General features: G+C 44.2%; 1 protein-coding gene across 3 annotated transcripts in view; it reads left to right on the forward strand.

Annotated features, from left to right (window-relative positions):
• The window catches only part of IFT140 (intraflagellar transport 140), an 88,983-nt gene extending 64,892 nt beyond the window's left edge, over positions 1-24,091 (forward strand). For all 3 annotated transcript variants that reach the window (XM_073648199.1, XM_073648196.1, XM_073648198.1), the window contains exons 19-30: positions 7,236-7,413; positions 9,246-9,436; positions 9,530-9,625; positions 11,928-12,060; positions 18,109-18,252; positions 18,327-18,455; positions 19,013-19,195; positions 20,713-20,919; positions 21,925-22,137; positions 22,218-22,384; positions 22,664-22,805; positions 22,943-24,091. In XM_073648199.1, the coding sequence (XP_073504300.1) occupies positions 7,236-7,413; positions 9,246-9,436; positions 9,530-9,625; positions 11,928-12,060; positions 18,109-18,252; positions 18,327-18,455; positions 19,013-19,195; positions 20,713-20,919; positions 21,925-22,137; positions 22,218-22,384; positions 22,664-22,805; positions 22,943-23,143 (1,984 nt within the window). In that variant the 3' untranslated portion in view covers positions 23,144-24,091. The remainder of the gene's footprint in view (positions 1-7,235; positions 7,414-9,245; positions 9,437-9,529; positions 9,626-11,927; positions 12,061-18,108; positions 18,253-18,326; positions 18,456-19,012; positions 19,196-20,712; positions 20,920-21,924; positions 22,138-22,217; positions 22,385-22,663; positions 22,806-22,942) is intronic.
• The last annotated feature ends 636 nt before the right edge of the window (positions 24,092-24,727 follow it).

Consider the following 24,727-nt stretch of genomic DNA (forward strand, 5'->3'; position numbering starts at 1 on the left):
TAAACAAGGGGTACCAATAATTTTGACCACATGTGTAGTAGGTGTAGTAGTAATAATAATATTAGCAAATACGTCCGATTATAAATGTAGTATAGTTCTTCTGATTTGCTATGTCACTTACCTCATGTGCAGGGCATTACAGTAGCTTGGGTATCCATGGTGACAACTACTCATATACTAACAGTTAGTTGTTAGTGGTCATCACCATGGATACCTGAGCTACTGCAATGCCCTGCACATGGGGTAAGCGACATAGCGAATCAGAAGAACTATACTACATTTCTAATTGGAGACATTTGCTAATATTATTATTATTACACCTACTACATATTAGGACAGGATCATGAAAATGGGAATACCCCTTTAATGCTAAGTTTACACATTGCATATTTGGTGTGGAATTTTTCATGCTTATTTGCATGCTGAAAATAAGGGTAAGTTCATATGACCGATGTCTATACATACATGAAAAACAGTCCGATTATTCTGATCAGACTTTTATCAGAGTGGCATCAGTTTTTCTCATACGTGGAGAGAAAGTTAAAAAAAAAAAAAAAATTCTCCACCTTATTTGACTTTTTCACTGACTCATAAACTTACATTGTTGATTCGGAAAAAAATCAGATATATCTCCAATTTTTCCCACTCTGTCCAAGGAAAAGATCGGACATGTGCACAGCCACAGTGAAAACGATCCTGTGCGCGAGCCCTTATACAGTACCAGCTAAATAGATGAAATTTCCACAAATCTCATCCAAAAATTGCGGAAATTTTCTGTGGATATATATATATATATATATATATATATATATATATATATATATATATATATATATATATATATATATATATATATTTGTAAATGTTCAGCTTGTTAATTCTCTGTGCGGATTCAGCTCAGATTTCACTCTTTGCAATGCGCAAATTGCCTCTTCAGAGAGGAAGAGGACTAGAACTCTATAGCGCCACCTGTTGGTTGGAAGCAGCGATCTTACAAGTCACTATCGAGCCTTGCAATATGACTTGGGATAAAACCCGAATCAGAATCTCCATTTGCAGACACGGTGTTTCGGGGTATTGCCCCTCATCAGTGCAAAGTATGAGATCTGATTTGGCTGGGTGAGCGGCTCTGGACTGAGATCAAAGGGGTAAGGTTTCTCCTTGTGGAGAGTGACATACCAGCCCTGGCTTGCCGATATGAGGAGGCTTATTCGCCGTACAATGCTCCTCTGGGAAATTAAATATGCAAATTGCCTCTTCAGGCAAAATCCACATGTAGCACTTGCCGATTTTTCTAAAAATATAAGTCCTCATCCACACCTCGCTGTTTTATATATGTGGATTTTCGCGCCCTCATGGATAGAACATGTACCCGTTATAGACTGGGACTGTTTACACAATCTTTTTTTTTTTTTTTTTTTTGCAGCTTTAGTGTCCGCAAAAAAAACGAGACCATTGGGTGCACAGGAGTTGGACACCCACCAATTTTGATGGAATAAATTATATGCCATTAATGTCAGTCACGACATTACCCCTTTAGGGCAGGGAAGAACTTTGGTAAATAAAAAAAACGTACAAAAAAATGTTTGAACTTGAAAGATGTTCGAAGAGATTTGAAACTTTTCTTAGCAGTTAGGAAGAAGGTCTAAAGAGGGCGCTAAGGAGAGCTCAAAATTCCCACAACTATGTAACCCAAGGACAGATAAAGGGAAAATATTCATCATGCTTTACTTAACAGAGGTTTTCTATTACTTTTCAGAATTTTTTTAAACATTAAAAGATTTTGCAACTTTTTTTTAAAATTCAAATACATTAAAATTTCTTGTAATCTGGCATCTGGTAATTCAGAAAATATTATCTGTATGGTTTGTGGAGTTTTTAAGTGGATTAATAAACGGTCACCGTCGTTTTAACATCTGCATCTTGAACTTTTCATTTGGTCAGAAAATACTAAATAAGATGGACTGCCAGTTCACTGAGCAATTAGATTACGGTTGCCTATTGAAGTCTATAGAAAGAGTAGGAGAGAGAGAGCGAAACAGAGACACATACAGACATGTGCTGCAGCTTTCTAGTAAGTGTTTTACCTCACCTAGAACTGGATTCACAGCTACACTGCTCAGTACAGCTATATAATGTCCCCCATGTGGCTGCTACTTCTGTGCCATATAGAGACAGAAGAGCAAGAATCTCTCATGTCTGTGTGTGCTGTGTATGGGAGACATCATAGCCGTCAGTCTTTACCCACTAGGTCAGAGAAAACTGAAAATTAAACATAAAGCCTACGGAGGGGAAAAATGGGCAAAAAATGCAGTGTGCAAGTCATATAATGGCCACAAATAGTCTTATTCCTCATGAACACAGACAGGACTGCTCATTCTGAAGTCACCTGAAACAGGTAGGTTAGTTCAGGTTTGGGATTTTTAAGTGGTTTTACAACTTTTAAAACTATCTATGTCATTGCCACCACATGTTGGGTTTCCCCAGAATCAAGAGGGGCACGGGTATCTCTATATCTTTTGTAAGAGTGGATTTAGTATTGATCTACATGTCCTATATATGTTTTTTTTTTTCTTTTTGTAGAAAATCTATAGAGTGACTGATATTTATATAAGTGGGAACGTCCGTTTAAACAAAGACTGCACTTTTAAACCCCCTCTAATAGTCACGTACCTCTCACCCTCAGGGATGGGCCCCACCTCATAGCTGCGTCACTCTATTAGCAGGAAAACGTTATCATGAGCTGTTGGACTCGATCTACTAATGTGATGAGTGTCCAGAGGAAGAGCGGGGTACACACCTTATCCTCTCTCCATGCCCACAGTGATACTGTGAATGAGTTAATGAGCTGACAGCCCCCAGCCTGGAAAACATAAAGTCAACAAGTCCACATGGTTAGACCATAAAAGATTATATACCGCACTCCTGTGTAAATTTTATTCATTATACCCTCATACAGTTATGTGCAAAATAATAGCAGTGTAACATCACTAAAGTATTTAATTCCTTTTTTTTGGCATTAAAGATCATACAACATGGGGAAAAAATTCATCACTAGGTGTAGACTAGTAAAGGGCAATCAACAGAATCAACAGTCATGACATGGACGCTGCTAATTGGGTGTAATTGACCCATTTAATTAAAGGGGGGTGTTGTAATTAATAACAGTGCAGAGTTCAATTAGGTTATCTATTCTGCGAAGAAACAGGGAATTATTTAAAGAAGGAGGGCAGCAAATATTGTATCTGCTGGTTTTAGTCTTTGCTCAGTAAGTAAAATGGGCCGTTCCAGACATTGTACCGAAGGAGAAAGAACTTTGATCAAGAAGTTGATTGGAGAGGGGAAAATATATAAAGAAGTACAGAAAATAATTGGCTGCTCAGCTAAAAAGATTTCCAATTCTATAAAATGGCAAACAAAACCCAAAACAGGTGGTAGGAAAAGAAATACCACAATCCACATAGATCATAGAATCACAAGAATGGCAAAGAAGCATCTAATGATCAGCTCCAGGGAGATCAAAGAAGATCTTCAGTTACCTGTGAGTCCTGCTGGCATCAGAAGACGCTTACATTAAAGGGGTATTCCCATCTCTAAGATCCTATCCCAATATGTAGTAGGTGTAATAATAATAATATTAGCAAATACCTCCAATTAAAAATGTAGTATAGTATTTTTGATTCGCTATGTCTCTTTGCTCATGTGCAGGCATTGCAGGACCTTGGGTATCCATGGTTACGTCCACTAGCAACTAGCTAACTATCTGACACTTTATCAGTGGACGTAACCATGGATACCTAAGGTCCTGCAATTCCTGCATATGAGGAAAGATTTAAGAAGGGCCTGGATGCCTTTCTTGAAAAGTATAATATTACAGGTTATAAATACTAGATTCCTTGATAGGGCGTTGATCCAGGGAACTAGGCTGATTGCCGTATGGAGTCAGGAAGGAATTTTTTTCCCCAATGTGGAGCTTAGTGTTTGCCACATGGTTTTTTTTGCCACATGTTTTTTTTTGCCTTCCTCTGGATCAACATATTAGGCTATGGGTTGAACTAGATGGACTTAGTCTTCCTTCAACCTTAAAAACTATGTTACTATGACTCTGCCCCACACAGATGTAAAGCATTTATCAGAAATAAAGGTTATAGAACTAAATATTAATTCAGTGATTAACAGAAAAGAAAACCTGGGAACAAATATCCTTTTATTCTGAAACATTCCACTTTGTAAATGAAAATTCAGACACTGATATTTTTTTGAGCAGCTTACTATTCCCTTTTCTTCATTTTCAGTTTTAAGATTAATATTTGGAATTGAATGTGCAGCTCCCAGTGCCTTTGTGTGTATGGAAATAAATGTTATTATGAGGATTGAGCTTTTTCTCAGATGTTACATTTTTATTACTGCTATTATTTTGCACATAACTGTATATGAGACTGGCTTCATGTTAGAATTAGTTCCTAGCAGAGTGGTGCTCTCGGCAAGAAGGAAGCCATCAGCAAGCATTCATCTACTTGCTGATGGATCCTATTGGAACTACTGAAAGCTGCGGAGGTTCTACCTCTTTCATCCTTAGGCTGTGTGCCCACTATGCGTTTTTTAAGCGTTTCTGCAGTGGCAATTCCGCCGCGGAAACACTTAAAAAACGCTTGGTAGAAGGTCTGCCATGGTCCCCAATGATAATCCGCATATGCTGCGGAAATTTCAGTTGCGGATTATCACTGCGGAAAAATCCGCAGCATATCCATTAATTTTGCAGAAACGCGGCGTAATTGCCGCCATTGACTTGCATTGAATCGCATAATATCCGCATGACTACATGTGCACATGCGGATATTAAGCAATTCAATACGCAGATGGTACCTGGGTCTGGAGAAGAGGAGACCCTCCTTCAGACCCGGGTACCATAGTACCTGTAGTTAAAAAAGAATTAAAATAAATAAAATATTATACTCACCTTCTGATGGCTCCCGGTCTCCTGTACGGTGTCTACGGTGGCTCACGGTGGTGGAAAAGGACCTTCCATGACGTCATTTAGTCATGTGACAGGAAACGCGACCGCTGACGTCGGCGGTCGCGTGACTTGACACATGACTAAATGACGTCATGGAAGGTCCTTTTACACCACCGTGAATCGTCGAAGACACCGGACACACCGTACAGGAGACCGGGGGCCATCGGAAGGTGAGTATAATGTTGTTTGGTTTTTTTTTCACCATTTTATTCTTTTTTTTACTATTGATGCTGCATTGGCAGCATCGTAACTTGGTCACACTATATAAATCCATGCCGGTTGCATGGATTTATATAGTGTGACCAAATTGTCAAGCACTTTTCCAAGTGATGCTAAAATCGCTTGGAAAAGCGCTTTACAACCCGCATGCGGAAATGCATGTGAAGAACGCTTCTACCGGGCAGGAAAAACGCATGTAAAATCCGCATGGGTTTTTCCTTCCAGGGAGATGCTGAAAAAATCCAGAGCATTTCTGCTTCGTGGGCGCTTAGCCTTAGTGTTTTTGTCTTTTGGAGAGGTTACCGCTCTACCTCATTGTCGGTAAAACTAAGGCTTCATTCAGACATCCTTTTTTTTTACCTGTTACATCTGTGTTTTTCACGGATAGAACACATACCCTTTATAGTCTATGGGGCTGTTCACACTTTTTTTGGCAGAAAATTAGTCAGGTGACAGGTCTGTTTGTGATCAAAGTCACCCATACAAGTCTACGGGTCCTTAAAAATCACGGACAGCACAGGGATGCCATTTGTGTGCTATCCATGGTTTTCATGGACCGATAGACTTGTATTGGTGATTTTCATCCGTGACGCTGATGAAAAAAGTACAGGGGTATGTATTCAATCTATGAAAACCACGGATAGAACACGTACTTGAAAAATGAACATCTGAACGAGGCCTTAGGTAAAGTTTGATGGGCGCATCTACTAATAGGAGAAGAAATCACAGAGAAAACATCGGTGGCTCACGGTGGACACTATTGACTTGACCTCCTTTTAACATGGTCGGCAGGTTCTGTCGAGATGCAAGTAAATCGAAAGCTAGACCCCTTATTGCGTATGTGAACGGAGACTTAAGCTAGATCTAAACGTTAAGTGTACGTTGGCCGAACCTGCCGTTTTTGGTGGGAATTGCTGACTGGCTAATGTATGTAGGGGCCTTCTGACGCTCCCTCGATGGCAGATGTTGGAGGAGATGAGACTTCAGAACTGCCTGATCTTTTGTCTTAAGGTATGTAAGCCTCTGCAAGAGGGGTCTGCTTATTCCTCAGCCTACTGAGAAAGCATGCATACTCAACCGAGCATGTATGGGGGAGTCAAGAGGAATAGGTACAGGCCAACTGAGTTATCAGCTGATGACTACCTAACGTATATGACCAGGCTTTGCAAAAGCCAAGGAATCTGGGAAGCAAGACTCCAATGGTTAATGGTTGGCTGAGATTAAAAAAACATGGCCGCAGTCTACCAGAAACAGCGCCACCCTTGTCCATGGGCTGTGTATGGTATGGCAGCTCAGCTCAAATAAAAAGAGTAGGACTATGCTGCAATATCTAATGAGACCTATAGACAAGAGTAAAAAAAAATACAGAAAGTAAAGCTGCCAAGTTTTTCTAATACAGGAAACTTTTCTCCTAAGTAAAGGGGTTGTCCCGTCTAAAATGAAAACTTGTGAGTGACTTTAGACTTTTCAAAAGCCCCTTTAAAAAAAAAAAATCCTTTTTTTTTTTTCTATTTTCAACTTCGTCAGTTTCTTAATTTTACTCTTTATTAGCTCTGACCTCCCCAATATCCCGCACGCCTCCTCCTGTCATTCAGGCCCAGGGTTTCTCGCACTTTTCTTGGTCTAGAAACAGGAAATCCTCCTCCTCCAGCATGGTGGGAATAGGAAGGTGATTACTGATGGGAAGCGATTGTGCGTACGTGCTTTCGTGTTCAGCCATCGATGCGATCCAGTACATAAACACTCATCACTCCATCTACTAAACATCCCGGACAGCGATACGAGGTCACCAGATAACGGACTGGACATATATCAGTATACATTTATATACATCCTGTCTATGGGACAGAATTAACATGGCCACTGATCACAGAATATCCGCAGCACATCGACTTATCTACGCAGATCTGCCAACTTAAAAGTCATAATGGCAGCCACATCATTATTTTATGGTATGTGATAACTTTTATCAAACTTTTTCTTACTTTTTTTATTGCAGTGAAACAGTATGGGAGAACATGGCACGCATGTGCGTCAAGACAAGAAGACTGGATGTGGCCAAAGTGTGCCTGGGAAAAATGGGCCACGCCAGGGGTGCCAGAGCCTTGCGGGAGGCCGAGCGAGAGCCCGAGATAGAAGCCCGGGTGGCCATGTTGGCTGTACAGCTTGGGATGCTGGTGGGTAACATCCGTGTACTTAATGTCGGGTGATTACAAATATATTGGAAATGGGAACGCAGGTTAACCCCTTTCTGCTGCAGCCAATTTTTGTTTCTGTGCTTTTGTTTTTTCCTCCTTTTCTTCCAAGAGCTATAACTTTTTTTTTTCATGTTTCCATCAACCTATTTGTATGGGGGCTTGTTTTTTGTTTTGTACTTTTGAATGTCAACATTAATTTTACCATACTAAAAAAATGGGGAAAAAATTCAAATCAGGGTAAATGGTGAAAAAACACAATTCCCCCATTTTTTGGGAGGGAGGGGGGTTATTTTTACTGTGCAGTAAAAATGACCCGGCACCATAATTTTTCAGGTGAGTATGATTGCAGCAATGACAATCTTGTAACATTTTTATAATATATATTGAGCACATCTGGGACATCATGTCTCGCTCCATCCACCAACGTCACGTTGCACCACAGACTGTCCAGGAGTTGGCAGATGCTTTAGTCCAGGTCTGGAAGGAGATCCCACAGGAGACCATCCGCAACCTCATCAGGAGCATGCCCAGGCGTTGTAGGGAGGTCATACAGGCACGTGGAGGCCACACACAATACTCAGCCTCATCAGGAGCATGCCCAGGCGTTGTAGGGAGGTCATACAGGCACGTGGAGGCCACACACAATACTCAGCCTCATCAGGAGCATGCCCAGGCATTGTAGGGAGGTCATACAGGCACGTGGAGGCCACACACAATACTCAGCCTCATCAGGAGCATGCTCAGGCGTTGTAGGGAGGTTATACAGGCACGTGGAGGCTACACACAATACTGAGCCTCATTTTGACTTATTTTAAGGTCATTACATCAAAGTTGGATCAGCCTGTAGTGTGTTTTTCCACTTTAATTTTGGGGGTGACTCCAAATCCAGGCCTCCATTGGTTAATAAATTTGATTTCCATTGATGATTTTTGTGTGATTTTGTTGTCAGCACATTCAACTTTGTACAGAACAAAGTATTCAATGAGAATATTTCATTCATTCAGATCTAGGATGGGTTATTTCAGTGTTCCCTTTATTTTTTGAGCTATGTATACATATATATATATATGTATATGTGTGTGTGTATATATATATAGATATATATATATATATATATATATAATATTGGCGCGAAATTTAAAACCCCTCTTGCTCGCAGAGGAAGTACCCGCACAGGCAGCGCGGCTCCCCGGTCCTCACTAATACGGTTCGCTGATTGGTCCCAGCCGCGACCAATCAGCGATTTTGGCGCCAAATTTAAACACGTTCTCCGGTCCTCACTAACACGGTTTGCTGATTGGTCGCAGCCCCTGGCCGCGACCAATCAGCGATATTGCCGCCAAATTTAAACACCGCTTTGCTGATTGCGCCCGGTCAGCCGCATACATATTCTAGAATACCCGATGCATTAGAATCGGGCCACCATCTAGGTATATATATGGTGAACAAAATATGACAGTTGAAAAAAAAATTGGCTTGTGCCACCATTTTTTGAGGTTCGGAACATTTTCTTTTTCTGTTGATTGAGCTTTGTGAGAGCTTGTTTTTAGCCTGGCAAATTGATGTTTTCATTAATATGATTTTGGTGTTCTTATTGCTTTTTATTGCAAATTTTTAGAGAGCTGTGGTAACCCCCAAAAAACCAAAATTTTTGCTTTACATTTTTTATTTATTATCGCAATTACCATACAAGTCAATTAATTTTATATTGTGCTAAACTGGACTTTTGCGGATTTGGCCACAAAGCTAGATCATGTAGGTATGGATAGGTGGATGTATTCTGCATGTATAATATCTGTTCCCTTTTGCAGGAAGACGCGGAACAGCTATACAAAACCTGCAAACGTTACGATCTTCTCAATAAACTGTACCAGGCCTGGGGTCAGTGGCAGAAAGCTATTGAAACTGCGGAAAACCATGACCGAGTCCACCTGAGGACCACCTATTATCACTATGCCAAGCACCAGGAGGCCATGGGGGACCGTAATGTATCGCTCAGCTAGTAAGTTCACTGATGATGTTTAATGGGAAAGCGATTGGCACTGAAGCCCCTGTGAAGAACCCATCACTGAACTAATCTTATTGCACTCCGTAGCTTTGAGAAGTCGGACACCCATCGTTTTGAGGTTCCCAGGATGCTCCTCGATAACCCTCAGACCTTGGAGAACTACATTAATAACAAGAAAGACAAGTAAGAACCTCCTGTGTGGAGGACAATATCAAAAATACTTAAATTGGTGCATTTGGGGTCTAGACACACACTTTATAGGGAGTAGCTTTCATTGCAGATTACATTACATTCATTTGCAATATACACTGATCGGCCATAATATAGCAGGTCCCAGTGTCACCAAAACCTCTGTAACGCCGAGACATACACTCCACAATGCCTTTGAAGGTGTCCTGCAATATCTGGCACTAAGAAACTGGCAGCAAATCCTTTACATCCTGTACATTGATGAGTGCGGCCTCCACGGATCAGACTTCAGCACATCCAACAGATGATCGATTCGATTGGAGAATTTGGAGACAAATCACATTGATTTCTGTCACATTCCTGATCAGTGGCAGAGGTATTATCCTGCTGAAAGAGGCCTTACCCTTACCAAATCCCACTGCCATAAATGGGTTAAATGGGTCTACAAAGTTTAGATAGGTAGTACTGTATATGTTACATCCACATAATGCCATCAACTAAGGATCCCAGCAGAACATTGCCCAATCACACTGCCTCCGCCAGCTTGTCTTCTTCTCATGGTGTCATCTCCTCCCCAAGTAAGAGACACACGTGCACCCGGCCGTCATGAGACGAGACCGCCTTGTACCTATTGCTCGATCCTCCAGATATAATGCTCCAGTGTATATTGTAGTCTCTCTTGCTGGTAAACATAGGTCATCATAGCACTCTGACTGTCTGCAGCTACACAGCCCTACACATGGGAAGCTGCGATGCTCTGTGGGCAGTGACATCTTTCTAGTAGTAAGGTGTAACTTTGTAAGCAATTTGTAGCCCAGTAGCTCTTCTGTGGGATCAGACTAGGTGATCTATTTGCCAACACACTACAAGACCTGCCATATACAGGAAACACCCCCCCCCCCAAGAAGGGTCATATACCAGCAACACACCACAACACCTGCTGTATGCTGGGAACTACCCATTCTCCTGTTTCTTCCCACACTCCAAAGATATACTGATAGGGAATCTAGATTGTGAGCCCCAATGGGGACAGTAATGATATATTCTGTGAAGCGCTATGGAATTAATGACGCTATATAAGTGAGTAAAATAAATAAAAAATAAGGCCTGTCATATACCGGAAACACCCCACAAGACCTGCCGTATACAGGGAACACCCCACAAGACCTGCCGTATACAGGGAACACCTCACAAGACCTGCCGTATACAGGGAACACCCCACAAGACCTGCCGTATACTGGTAACACCCCACAAGACCTGCCGTATACAGGGAACACCCCATAAGACCTGCCGTATACTGGGAACACCCCGCAAGACCTGCCGTATACAGGGAACACTACACAAGATCTGCCGTATACTGGAAACCCCCCCTCAAGACCCGCTGTATACAGGGAACACTCCACAAGACCTGCCGTATACAGGGAACACTACAAAAGACCTGCCATATACTGGGAACACCCACACAAGACCTGCCGTATACAGGGAACACCCCATAAGACCTGCCGTATACTGGGAACACCCCGCAAGACCCGCTGTATACAGGGAACACTCCACAAGACCTGCCGTATACAGGGAACACTACAAAAGACCTGCCATATACTGGGAACACCCACACAAGACCTGCCGTATACTGGGAACAGCCCGCAAGACCTGCCGAATGCTAAGAACACCCGACAAGACCTGCCGTATACTTGGAATACTGCACAAGACGTGGTATGCCAGGAACACCACAGAAAACCTGCAATATACCGCAAACACCACTTAGGCTACAACTAAAGATACCACGTGTATCCGAAATGCGTCAGCTGGAATCTCTCCTGTCCATGTGTGTTCTGTGCAGGCTTTTAATTAAGGAATAAAGCTCATCTTTTACTCCCCCGAGTGCCGGACACGTAATCTCTTGCTATATATCTGTCATTATATTCACTCTTTGGGATGGATGTGATGTATTTTTCTTTTTGGTCCATTTGATCAATTACTTTAGAGAACACCAAAACTCAACTTTTGGAGAGTTTCTAAAGATCTAACTCCTCCGTGTGTACCCTCACTACTATTATTGTATGTTACCGGAGATGACATCCAGCCTTGAAAATTGTGGGGTCTCCTAATTCACACATTAAACTATACCATCCACTGACATGAAAGGGTCCCAGTACCTTGTAAATTACATATGTTACAAGTGATCATGTATTTCTGCTATTGCTGGTTGGACACTGCTTAGCGTTGGCTTTGTACTGGTAGCGGGATACAAAATCTGCATTAATATTTTACGTCTTTTCTTGTCGTCCCCATACAGAATCCTCTGGAAATGGTGGGCTCAGTACCTGGAGAGCCAGTCAGACCTGGACACTGCGCTGAAATATTATGAGCTGGCACAAGACTACCTGTCTCTGGTGCGAGTCCATTGCTTCCTGCGCAACATTCAGAAGGTATGGGTTTATGTGTATGTATATGTGTGTGTATATATACAGTACAGACCAAAAGTTTGGACACACCTTCTCATTTAAATATTTTTCTGTATTTTCATGACTATGAGAATTGTACATTCACACTGAAGGCATCAAAACTAGGAATTAACACATGTGGAATTATATACTTAACAAAAAAGTGTGAAACAACTGAAAATATGTCTTATATTCTAGGTTCTTCAAAGTAGCCACCTTTTGCTTTGATGACTGCTTTGCACACTCTTGGCATTCTCTTGATGAGCTTCAAGAGGGAGTCACCAGAAATGGTTTTCCAACAATCTTGAAGGAGTTCCCAGAGATGCTTAGCACTTGTTGGCCCTTTTTCCTTCACTCTGTGGTCCAGCTCACCCCAAACCATCTCGATTCTGTTCAGGTCTGGTGACTGTGGAGGCCAGGTCATCTGGCGTAGCACCCAATCACTCTCCTTCTTGGTCAAATAGCCCTTACACAGCCTGGAGGTGTGTTTGGGGTCATTGTCCTGTTGAAAAATAAAAGATGGTCCAACTAAACACAAACCGGATCGAATAGCATGCCGCTGCAAGATGCTGTGGTAGCCATGCTGGTTCAGTATGCCTTCAATTTTGAATAAATCCCCAACAGTGTCACCAGCAAAGCACCCCCACACCATCACATCTCCTCCTCCGTGCTTCACGGTGGGAACCAGGCATGTAGAGTCCATCCGTTCACCTTTTCTGCGTTGCACAAAGACACGGTGGTTGGAACCAAAGATCTCACATTTAGACTAATCAGACCAAAGCACAGATTTCCACTGGTCCAATGTCCATTCCTTGTGTTCTTTAGCCCAAACAAGTCTCTTCTGCTTGTTGCCTGTCCTTAGCAGTGGTTTCCTAGCAGCTATTTTACCATGAAGGCCTGCTGCGCAAAGTCTCCTCTTAACAGTTGTTGTAGAGCTGTGTCTGCTGCTAGAACTCTGTGTGGCATTGACCTGGTCTCTAATCTGAGCTGCTGTTAACCTGCGATTTCTGAGGCTGGTGACTCGGATAAACTTATCCTCAGAAGCAGAGGTGACTCTTGGTCTTCCTTTCCTGGGGCGGTCCTCATGTGAGCCAGTTTCTTTGTAGCGCTTGATGGTTTTTGCAACTGCACTTGGGGACACTTTCAAAGTTTGCCCAATTTTTCGGACTGACTGACCTTCATTTCTTAAAGTAATGATGGCCACTTGTTTTTCTTTACTTAGCTGCTTTTTTCTTGCCATAATACAAATTCTAAGTAAAGAAAAACGAGTGGCCGTCATTACTTTAAGAAATGAAGGTCAGTCAGTCCGAAAAATTGGGAAAACTTTGAAAGTGTCCCCAAGTGCAGTTGCAAAAACCATCAAGCGCTACAAAGAAACTGGCTCACATGAGGACCGCCCCAGGAAAGGAAGACCAAGAGTCACCTCTGCTTCTGAGGATAAGTTTATCCGAGTCACCAGCCTCAGAAATCGCAGGTTAACAGCAGCTCAGATTAGAGACCAGGTCAATGCCACACAGAGTTCTAGCAGCAGACACATCTCTTCAACAACTGTTAAGAGGAGACTTTGTGCAGCAGGCCTTCATGGTAAAATAGCTGCTAGGAAACCACTGCTAAGGACAGGCAACAAGCAGAAGAGACTTGTTTTGGCTAAAGAACACAAGGAATGGACATTGGACCAGTGGAAATCTGTGCTTTGGTCTGATTAGTCCAAATGTGAGATCTTTGGTTCCAACCACCGTGTCTTTGTGCGACGCAGAAAAGGTGAACGGATGGACTCTACATGCCTGGTTCCCACCGTGAAGCATGGAGGAGGAGGTGTGATGGTGTGGGGGTGCTTTGCTGGTGACACTGTTGGGGATTTATTCAAAATTGAAGGCATACTGAACCAGCATGGCTACCACAGCATCTTGCAGCGGCATGCTATTCCATCCGGTTTGCATTTAGTTGGACGATCATTTATTTTTCAACAGGACAATGACCCCAAACACCTCCAGGCTGTGTAAGGGCTATTTGACCAAGAGGAAGAGTGATGGGGTGCTACGCCAGATGACCTGGCCTCCACAGTCACCAGACCTGAACCCAATCGAGATGGTTTGGGGTGAGCTGGACCGCAGAGTGAAGGCAAAAGGGCCAACAAGTGCTAAGCATCTCTGGGAACTCCTTCAAGATTGTTGGAAGACCATTTCCGGTGACTACCTCTTGAAGTTGATCAAAAGAATGCCAAGAGTGTGCAAAGCAGTCATCAAAGCAAAAGGTGGCTACTTTGAAGAACCTAGAATATATGACATATTTTCAGTTGTTTCACACTTTTTTGTTAAGTATATAATTCCACATGTGTTAATTCCTAGTTTTGATGCCTTCAGTGTGAATGTACAATTCTCATAGTCATGAAAATACAGAAAAATCTTTAAATGAGAAGGTGTGTCCAAACTTTTGGTTTGTACTATGTATATATATATATTCTTTTTGTTGTTTGCAATATACAGTATAGATATATATATTTTTTTCTTTTTTTAAATAATCACATCTTCCCCTTTACCCCACTTTAAAAAGAAATGATAAAAAAAAGCATTTAACTATAAAGTTATTCAAGCAATTCATAAAACAATAAAATTTAAAAAAAAGGAGATTTTTGTGTACTCGCCGTAAAATCTCTTTCTCTTAGCCTCTAATTGGGGGACACAGGACCATGGGTGTTATGCTACTGTCCACTAGGAGGCGACACTATGCATAATCTGAAAAAGATTAACCGTGGCTCCTCCTCTGCAGTATACACCCCTGGACGGCATCAGCCTTCTCCAGTTTTGTACAAAAGCATTATGAGGAACGTAACATGGATAACATAACCATGCCTATAAGAAGGCAACTATGTACGAGCTAAAAAAAAAAAAACAATATGAGAACTCAACATAATAACGGCCCGGAACGGGCGACAGGGTGGGAGCTGTGTCCCCCAATTACAGGCTAAGAGAAAGAGAGATTTTACGGTGAGTACACAAAAATCTCCTTTACTCTGTCGCCTCATTGGGGGACACAGGACCATGGGACGTCCCAAAGCAGTCACTGGGTGGGAAGCAATGGACGAATATTGTGTAGACGGGCCCCTACAATTGGGGTACCGCCGCCTGCAGAACACGTCTGCCCAGGCTCGCGTCTTCTGAGGACTGGGTATGAACTCTGTAGTGTTTTGTAAACATGTGTAGGCTAGTCCAGGTGGCTGCCTTACACACTTGTGCCGAAGCCTGGTGCCTAATGGCCCAGGAGGCCCCTACAGCACGTGTAGAGTGTGCCGTAATACCTGCTGGAAGAGGAGAATTTTTGAGGCGGTAGGCCTCTTGTATGGTGGATTTGATCCACCTGGCAAGGGTAGCTTTGGAAGCTGGCAGACCCTTGCGGCCCCCTTCCAGAAGAAGGAAAAGAGAACCAGACTTCCGGAAGGGCGCAGTCCTAGACACATAGATACGCAATGCCCTGGCAAGGTCAAGCGTATGCAGAGCCTTCTCCACTCTATGAACCGGGACCGGACAGAGGGATGGCAGTGAAATTTCCTCATTGAGGTGGAAGTTGGACACAACCTTCGGAAGGAAGGATGGGACCGTACGGAGAACTACCTTGTCCTGGTAAAAAGCCTGTGAGCTGTACGATGTCGGCGTACCATCTACGTCTGGGCCAGTCCGGTGCGATTAGGATGGTTGGAACTCCCTCTTGCTTGATCTTCCTCACCACTCTGAATATCAGTGGGAGAGGTGGAAAAATGTACAGGAGCTGAAACTGGGTCCAGTCCTGAACCAGGGCGTCCGCTCCTACCGCCCGCAGGTCGTGAGTTCTGGCCATGAAGCTGGAGACCTTGGCATTGAAGTGGGATGCCATTAGGTCTACGTCCGGAGTGCCCCAGCGATGGCAAATCTGTCGAAAAACTTCGGGATGGAGAGACCACTCTCCCGAGTCCATTCCTTGCCGGCTGAGGAAGTCTGCTTCCCAGTTGTCCACACCCGGAATGTGGACCGCAGAGAGAACCGAACCTGTGTCTTCCGCCCAGTGGAGAATGTGTGTCACTTCTCGCATCGCCTGGGCACTGCGGGTCCCCCCTTGGTGATTCACATATGCCACAGCCGTGGCATTGTCCGACTGTACTCTGATGTGAGAGGCTGCTAGTAAGTGATGGAAGGCTCTCAATGCCAGGAGGATGGCACGAATTTCCAAGATGTTGATGGGCATAGTCACTTCCGCTGGGGACCACTTGCCCTGTGCTCTGTGGTGTAGGTGCACCGCACCCCAACCCGTCAGGCTCGCGTCGGTGGTCAGAACCTTCCATTGACCCATGAGAAAGGATTTCCCCTTTGTTAGTGAGGCTGGCTTGAGCCACCAGTGCAGGGACCTCCTGGTTGACGACGTCAGCTGGAACTCCCTGTCGAGAGAAAAAAGGGGTTCCTGTCCCATGACTTGAGGATGGCTAGTTGGAGAGGCCTGAGGTGAAGCTGGGCAAATGGGACTGCTTCTATTGCCGCCACCATCCTGCCGAGGACTTTCATGGCAAACCGGAGAGATCAAGGGGGTTTGCTGAGGAGAGTGCGAACTCCTAGACAGAGAGGCAGTGCCTTGTCCTTGGGCAGGGGCTTCTTGGGGCTCTGGCACAGTAGTCTAGATGCAGTCCTGGCAGTGCGGGTACGTGCTGCCACTTGGGAGAGTATTGCTGCAGGCTGTACAGAGTGCATAATAGCAGTCCTACCTGGTTCTCTTGGACCTTGAGCCTGGCATAGTGCACTGGGGTGGCTATGCAGAGGGCCCTACAGGGGTGGCTATGCAGAGGAACCTGGACTCACAGCCGAGGAAGAACTCCAGGTGTGATCTTATCCCACCGGTGTGCCCCTAGCTCCAGCGCCGAAGATCCACGGTCCTGTGCCCCCCGGAGACTGGCTGGTCTTCCATTATCCTGCAGCAGATAATGGCCGCTGGAGTAAAGTTAATAAAGTAGGGGGGCGGAGAGCTGAAAAGGGCGGCAGAACTGTGTGAAATCGCACCCTTTCAGTCTCGATCCGCCCCCTCTATGACACTGTAGTGTCATATTTGTCATCCGGGGGCGGGCCGGGGAGAGGAGGCTAGGCCGAAGCCGCGGCCTAAATTAGATGCCTGATGCCCAAAGGGACTGCAGTAAGGCGCGGAAGTCCGGGAGGGGGCTGGATCTGAACCGGACCCCCCCCCCGGATTTTAAGGCACGATAGCGGTGGGGTATAAGCGGAAGGGGGGGCCCTGTGAAGAGTCCCCCTGAGGCACCGTAGAGCTGGTGCTGCTGCAGAAACAGGGCGCAGGGAGGCCTGTGCCTCTGTTGTGTTCTGCCTGCGCTTCCCCCGGTCCCGACAGGACCCTACAGCAGGGCTGGGGTCCCTGGATTCAGTTGTAGTGTGCTGGCTGCTAGTAGCTGCTGCCTGTACAGGCCCTACCTGAGGCGTTTCAACCTAATACCCCCAGGGGGGGATTAGGGAGGTGCTGTTGTCACTGTCAGGGGGCTATATCCTTGCCTCGACCTCAACCCAGAAACCAAAAGGAATTTGGGAAGGAGGGGGGTCTCGACTTCGAACCAGCACCCGAGGGGCTGGGGAAGGAGCGACATGGGGAATAGCCATCTCAACTTCAACCGTGCACCCCATAATAAGGGGCCGAGGAAGGAGCCATGCCGGGAGTCTCGCAGTAGACCCACTTTTCTTCATCTGTAATCCCGTCGGTGAAAAAAACGGAGTAAAAGTTTTAGGTGTACCTCCTATGCGACACTAAGCAAAAACTGGAGAAGGCTGATGCCATCCAGGGGTGTATACTGCAGAGGAGGAGCCACGGTTAATCTTTTTCAGATTATGCATAGTGTCGCCTCCTAGTGGACAGCAGCATAACATCCATGGTCCTGTGTCCCCCAATGAGGCGACAGAGTAATAAAAAAAATTGTATGTATCTCAAATAGAATGGAAAAATAAAAAGAAAAGTTATGGCTTTTGGAAGAAGGGGAGAGAAGACACAAAAAAGCTATTTTTTTCTTTCTAGGCTGCAGAAATCGCCAATGATACTGGTAACCTGGCAGCTTCCTACCACCTGGCACGTCAGTATGAAAGCCAAGGGGATCTAAAACAGGCAGTGCATTTCTATACCAGAGCCCAGGCTTATAATAATGCCATCAGGATTTGCAAGGTACATGACCTTTTTGACCGTACTATACACAGACCATTAATATCAGGTTTGATCACATACTTGTTCCCATACAGGAAAATAATCTCGATGATCAACTCATGAACCTGGCATTGCTGAGCTCCCCAGAAGACATGATGGATACAGCGCGGTACTATGAAGAAAAGGGAGAGCAAATGGATCGAGCAGTCATGCTGTACCACAAGGTAAATGAGAAACTGCTAAGGATTGGATGAGAAGAATATTGTTTAAAGCGGATCAGAATTCCATGATTTAAAAGTGTTCTCCAGTCTCATAAGAAAAATCATGACAGTGGGCGGTCACTTGCCCGCAAGTATGAGATTTGTATACTTGTGATCACATGAAGACTAGCTTCTGTCAATAGAAGAGAATTGGTAGAAGCGCAGAAGTCTAGTCAGCACGTGACCGCAAGTATGTGAATCGCATACTTTCAGTCAAATCACCGCCCACCGTCACGATTCTGACTTTCTATAAGCCCGGACAACCTCTTTAATACAAGGCTGTGTGATGGGAAGAAGAGGATTTTGACCTCTGTATCAAAAAAGAAGAACTCAAGCCTGTATAAGGATATGACATTTACACAAAATTTTAGCTCTATACATAAAAAAAAAAATAGAATGTATATTTTTGCACCTTAGCATAGTTGCAGTTTGCTTGCATTGATCGAGGTCTAAATACCTCTTCTTCAGATCCAAAGTTAAGGCATTGACACGTTTTCCACTTTCTCCCCACTTACTTCTAGTCGGGTCATCTCTCCAAGGCATTGGAGTTGGCGTTTGCCACAGAACAGTTCGGGGCTCTTCAGCTGATAGCCGAGGACCTAGATGAGAAGTCTGACCCGGCCCTCCTCGCTCGCTGCTCAGATTTTTTCATCCAGCACAACCAGTTTGAGAAAGCAGTGGAATTACTACTGGCAGCTAAAAAGGTAAAATGCTTTTTGTGAGCACAGAACACAATCAACCTGTTCAGTCAATGATGAGCGGCACTGTGACTCCAGGGTAAGAGTATATACAATTGTAAGGGTATATACAAGTTTAAGGGTGTATACAGGATTCAGAACAGCCAACAATTGTATTGACACCAAGGGTCAATATTCTGAGTCCAATGAAACTCTTCAGTAAACCTGAAAGGGGAGAAGACTGCAGCACTTCAAAAAAAAGTAAACTGATGATTTCACCCCACTCCTTGATGCCACGTTTCCCCCTATAAGGGCTTTTGTCAAGCAAATACACACTGTCCAGTGTTGGGTATATACAGTCCTTACATATCTGTACACTGTGTAGTGGTCGTTCTCGGGTACTACAGCTCAGCTCCTTTTAAAGTGAATGTGATCTGAGCTGCAGTACCTGAGAACGGCCACTACACGGCGTATGGAGCTGTGCAGTTTCGGTTCCATACACTGTTTACTTTCGGCTGAAGATGATAAGAAATGATAGATGAGGGTGCGGAGTGACAGATCCCCTCAAGGCCTGGACAACCCCTTTAATGATTAAGGGAAATATACATTACAAATGTAATTAATAAAGCAATGCAAGCGCTTTCCACGATGTTGTCAAGAAATAAGTAACTGGTATGTAAGAAAGTGGGTGAGTCATAGGTAGACTCACAGCAAAAACCTTCAAAGTATTGTCATGAGTGCGCATGCTCAGTCACTTGATATAGCCAGAGCCTGCAGAAGTCACGCATGTGCAGATACATGATATTTCTAGAGCCAGCAGAACAGTCACGCATACACCGATATATATTTCCAGAGCCAGAACAGTCACGTCATGCAGATTCCTAATACATGCGGTTTTGTGGTAGAAGGTATAGAAAATCACCAACTGACTGAGCTGCATCTAGTCGGTGTCTTAGATCCATGTATTAACCAATTATAGTGGCAGTAAATGTAGTCCGGCCATTAGTTGTTTTGGACGCTGCTTTTGGATCTTTTGTTGAAAGTTTGTCTGTTAGTTTATGACCATGAACTGGGGGAAATGATATTATAAGGAGCGTATATACCCGTCACCTTAATGTATGTTTAGGGGACAGACTACTGTATCAGGCTGAGGGGGGAATATTAGTCTCTAGTTTACACTATAAACTGCTTTTATAACCCAGTATAAGGCACATAAAACGGCTCCTAAAAATAATTGCTGTATACTTTGTAATAATATCAGACCCTCCTTATAAATTAATAATAGAGTTTTTCCATAAAAACACTTTTCTGGTATAACGTCATTTATAGACATACAGGGAGATTTATCAAAAGTCGAGCAAAGGTAGAGTAAAGTGGAGTGGTCTCCACAGCAGCCAGGCTGATCCTCCAGATTCTGTCCCTGATCTCTTGCGATGAATATCTACTTTACCTTTTAATAAATCATCCCAGGAAAATACAATCTCAAAGTACGACGCTGTTTCCATGGCTTCATGTCTAATTTCTGGTGTATATCTGTCCTGCAGTACTATGATGCCCTGCAGCTGTGCCTGGAGCAGAATCTCATCATCACCGAGGATATGGCGGAAAAAATGACCGTGTCCAAAAATTCCAAGGAGCTTAGTGAGGAAGCAAGACGGGAACTGCTCGAAAGGATCGCTGACTGCTGCATGCGACAAGGGAATTACCACCTTGCCACCAAAAAGTACACCCAGGCTGGGAACAAGATAAAGGTAAGATTTGACATTTGGATGAAGCCATACACCGCATCTGCTTCCTTCCCCTGTGACACCAAATCAGAAAAGTGTAACAGCCCTTTATTAGGGAGATGGCCATAACCAGTCCAGCAAGGTAGGAGTCAGCAATCGTCAGCACTCCAGCTATATTCAACCACAGGGTGCTGAACCCTGCAATCTCCCAGCAGTTGCTCACACCCATAGACCATAAGGACTTCTTGGGAGTTGTAGTGTATAAGAGCTGAAGTGACGCAGGTTGCTGAACCCTGCAACTTCCCGGCATTTGCTCACACTCACAGACGATCAGGGCTTCTTGGGAGTTATAGTGTATAAGAGCTGGAGTGACGCAGGTTGCTGATCCCTGCAACCTCCCACCATTTGCTCACACCCACAGACCATAAGGTCTACTTGGGAGTTGTAGTGTATAAGAGCTGGAGTGACGCAGGTTGCTGAACCCTGCAACTTCCCGGCATTTGCTCACACTCACAGACGATCAGGGCTTCTTGGGAGTTATAGTGTATAAGAGCTGGAGTGATGCAGGTTGCTGATCCCTGCAACCTCCCACCATTTGCTGACACCCACAGACCATAAGGTCTACTTGGGAGTTGTAGTGTATAAGAGCTGGAGTGACGCAGGTTGCTGATCCCAGCAACCTCCCAGCATTTGCTCACACCCACAGACCATCAAGGCTTGGGAGTTGTAGTGTATTAGCTGGAGTGACGCGGGTTGATGGCCCCTGTAAGCTCCCAGCATTTGTTCACACCCACAGACCATCAGGGCTTCTTGGGAGTTATAATGTATTAGCTGGAGTGACGCAGGTTGCTGACCCCTGCAACCTCCCGGCATTTGCTCACACCCACAGACCATCAGGGCTTCTTGGGATTTGTAGTGACGCAGATTTCTGATCCCTGTAGTAGAGTTTCACCAGTTCAGAGAAAAAGCATAAAGGAGCCTCAGGTCCCACCATAGTATACTGACTTCTTATGTTCTTTTTTCCCCAAGGCTATGAGATCTTTATTGAAGTCAGGTGACACTGAGAAAATTGTGTTTTTTGCTGGAGTTTCCAGACAGAAAGAAATCTACATCATGGCGGCCAATTATCTGCAGTCTCTGGATTGGCGGCAGGATCCCCATATTGTCAATAACATCATTAACTTCTACACCAAGGGACGAGCCCTGGACCTTCTGGCTGGTTTCTACGATGCCTGCGCTCAGGTGAGTGATCGATACGAGGACGTTCCAATGATTGGCAAAAGCCCCCTTTGTCTTTTCCTGAATCCTCATTTCCGCTTTAGGTAGAGATTGATGAATATCAGAATTACGAGAAGGCCATGGGAGCACTGACCGAGGCGTACAAGTGTTTGTCTAAAGCCAAAATGCGCAGCCCGGAGGAGCAAGAAAGACGACAGTCTGATATGCAGAATAAAATTACTCTGGTCAAGAGGTTTATTCAGGCTCGTAGGTAATGTGTACAGCACTTGTAAGAACGGAAATGGAACTAAAACGGCCTTATTTTCATAATTTATAGGGGCTATAACATTAAAGTGGTTGTCCGACCTCGCTGGTGGTCTACAACTCTCTTATGTAGCTGATCAGAAGGTGCCACGACTTGGGCCACCACCATTCTAATAATGGTTGGCAATCTAGTGTTGTAGCCCAGTTCTAGTGCAACATAATGCCTAAATACATACCGCCATGCTTTGCTCAAGTAATACTAACATACACTTCTTCGTTGTCACAGGTCGTACGCCGCTGACAAGCAGGAAGCCATCAGACAGTGTGAGCAGCTGCTAGATGAGCCGGAGTTGGAGGGCGCTGTCCGTATCGGCGACGTGTATGGTTTTCTGGTGGAACATTATACGCAGCAGGGAGACTTTCAGAAGGTACGGTAGATGTCGGTGTCCTTTCTGCCGCACCTTTATGACCTTGTGCAGATCATCTGCTGTATTCCTCCGCAGTACATTGTGTTTTTTGTAGCATCCCATCCTCCTGCCGTCCTTACCGCCTCCTTTCTCATCAGGCGTACAGGTGCCTAGAAGAAATGAGATCTAAGATGCCCTCGGTGAACCTCAGCTACTACGTACCACAGGGCACGGTGGAGGCCGTGTATCGGGCCCTCTCCATCCCGCTCGCACATCAGTCTACAGAGCACGTGCGACACAACAGCGTAGAAGACAGCGAGGAGGTGGAAGAGGCGCCTGACATAGACTATGACGGTTAACCCCGTCACAGATTCAGCTTTTTTGGGGCTCACGGTCAGCACATTTGACACAGATCCTCAACAAGGTTGGAGGCCTTTTCTGCAAATTTCCCCATGCTGCTAATTACCCTGAATCACACAACATATGACACAAGCATGAGGAGTGAACCTGAATAATTCCAGACTTTTTTTGCATCTCAATGTGAGCCCACCATTTTTTTTTAGACTGCATGCCATACATTCGACATACGGTAGTACCATAAAGCACTGAGGTCATAGCATGCAGTTATAGTATTATAGGGGGTGTGATCACTTTTGCAAACCATGTATTGCTACAGTTCATCTAAAAATTATTTTATAAAAGCAATATTGATTAAAAATCTCCAAGCATTTTGTGTACACAGCTCTGATGCAGACCTATATTTTTCCATGGTTGCTGACTGTAGGGTTGTGCCGTCAATTGACAGTCCGCTCCTTGCCCTATCTTCTTTCTAACGTGCAGATGGAGAAGAGTAAAACATGATGGAAAGATCAGACTACACAGGGTTTGCTTGCAGTCTGTTACCATGGAGACACATGGTTCTGTATAGGAGCTGTATGCACAAAACAGTTGGAAATACTTAAACATTAAAAAATTGCTTTCTTTATTATTTAGGTGCATCGAAACAATAAAAATAGTTACAAAAGTGTATATACCCCGTGATGAGGCGCAGGGAATAGAATTTTACACAAATCAGCCCTTTCCCACTGACCAAATTATAGCCAAAGTCTGATTTCTTTCTCCGATTTAGTGTCTGTCGTTCCCACAATCACACCAGAGATATGAAACTACCAGCCTGCTCTTACTTTTTTTTTCATACACTATTTACAACAGAAACGAAACCGAGAAATGCGGTTTTCTTTATACGTAAATTATTTTTTATTGTATGTTTCTATATAAGTGTATATATATATAAAAAGATTTTATTATGTCTTGTACAGTATTTTCTTCAAAGAATGCATCAATCTCTCTCTGGAAGACTCGATACATCCGTTCCAGTGATCTCAGTGGAAAACTGTGTAATGCTTCATTTCACCAGAGGTGGCACTGCAGGGAAATGTAACACTTGCTAATGAACCAGCGCCACTTTTGTCCATAGGCCATTGGTGATATTGCAGCTTCTCTCCATTCAGGTGAAGTATTAGGGGGGCATGATAGTTTATATTCTGCTGATTTATAAAAAGATATTTACAATCCCCCCTTTGTTTCACATGTAACATTTGGATGATGAGATTGTCTATGTATCATCCACTGTCGGGGCTTGTTGGGAGTTGTAGTCGTGCAGTAGCTGCAGAACTCAAAATAGAGAATTGCAGACAGAGAATGAACCCGATTAACGTAAAACATTTCATCATGTTGCGCTCGGTCAGCTCCAGCCATTTACTAAAATTCCAGATAAGGTGGCTCCCGTTTGCTTGTTTGCCAGGAGGAGCCGCCCTGTGCGCGGAGTCGTGAGAAGATGATCCCGCTGAGTATATTTAGCCTTTTTTTTGCATGGTCTCAGCCTTGCTTAATATAGTGTGTCCTCTGTGTGACTCTTCGTCTGCCAGATCCTCTTTCCTTCC

Source organism: Phyllobates terribilis, unplaced genomic scaffold (assembly GCF_046119375.1).
Source record: "Phyllobates terribilis strain yellow unplaced genomic scaffold, ASM4611937v1 Scaffold_9__5_contigs__length_417890890, whole genome shotgun sequence".
NCBI lineage: Eukaryota > Metazoa > Chordata > Amphibia > Anura > Dendrobatidae > Phyllobates > Phyllobates terribilis.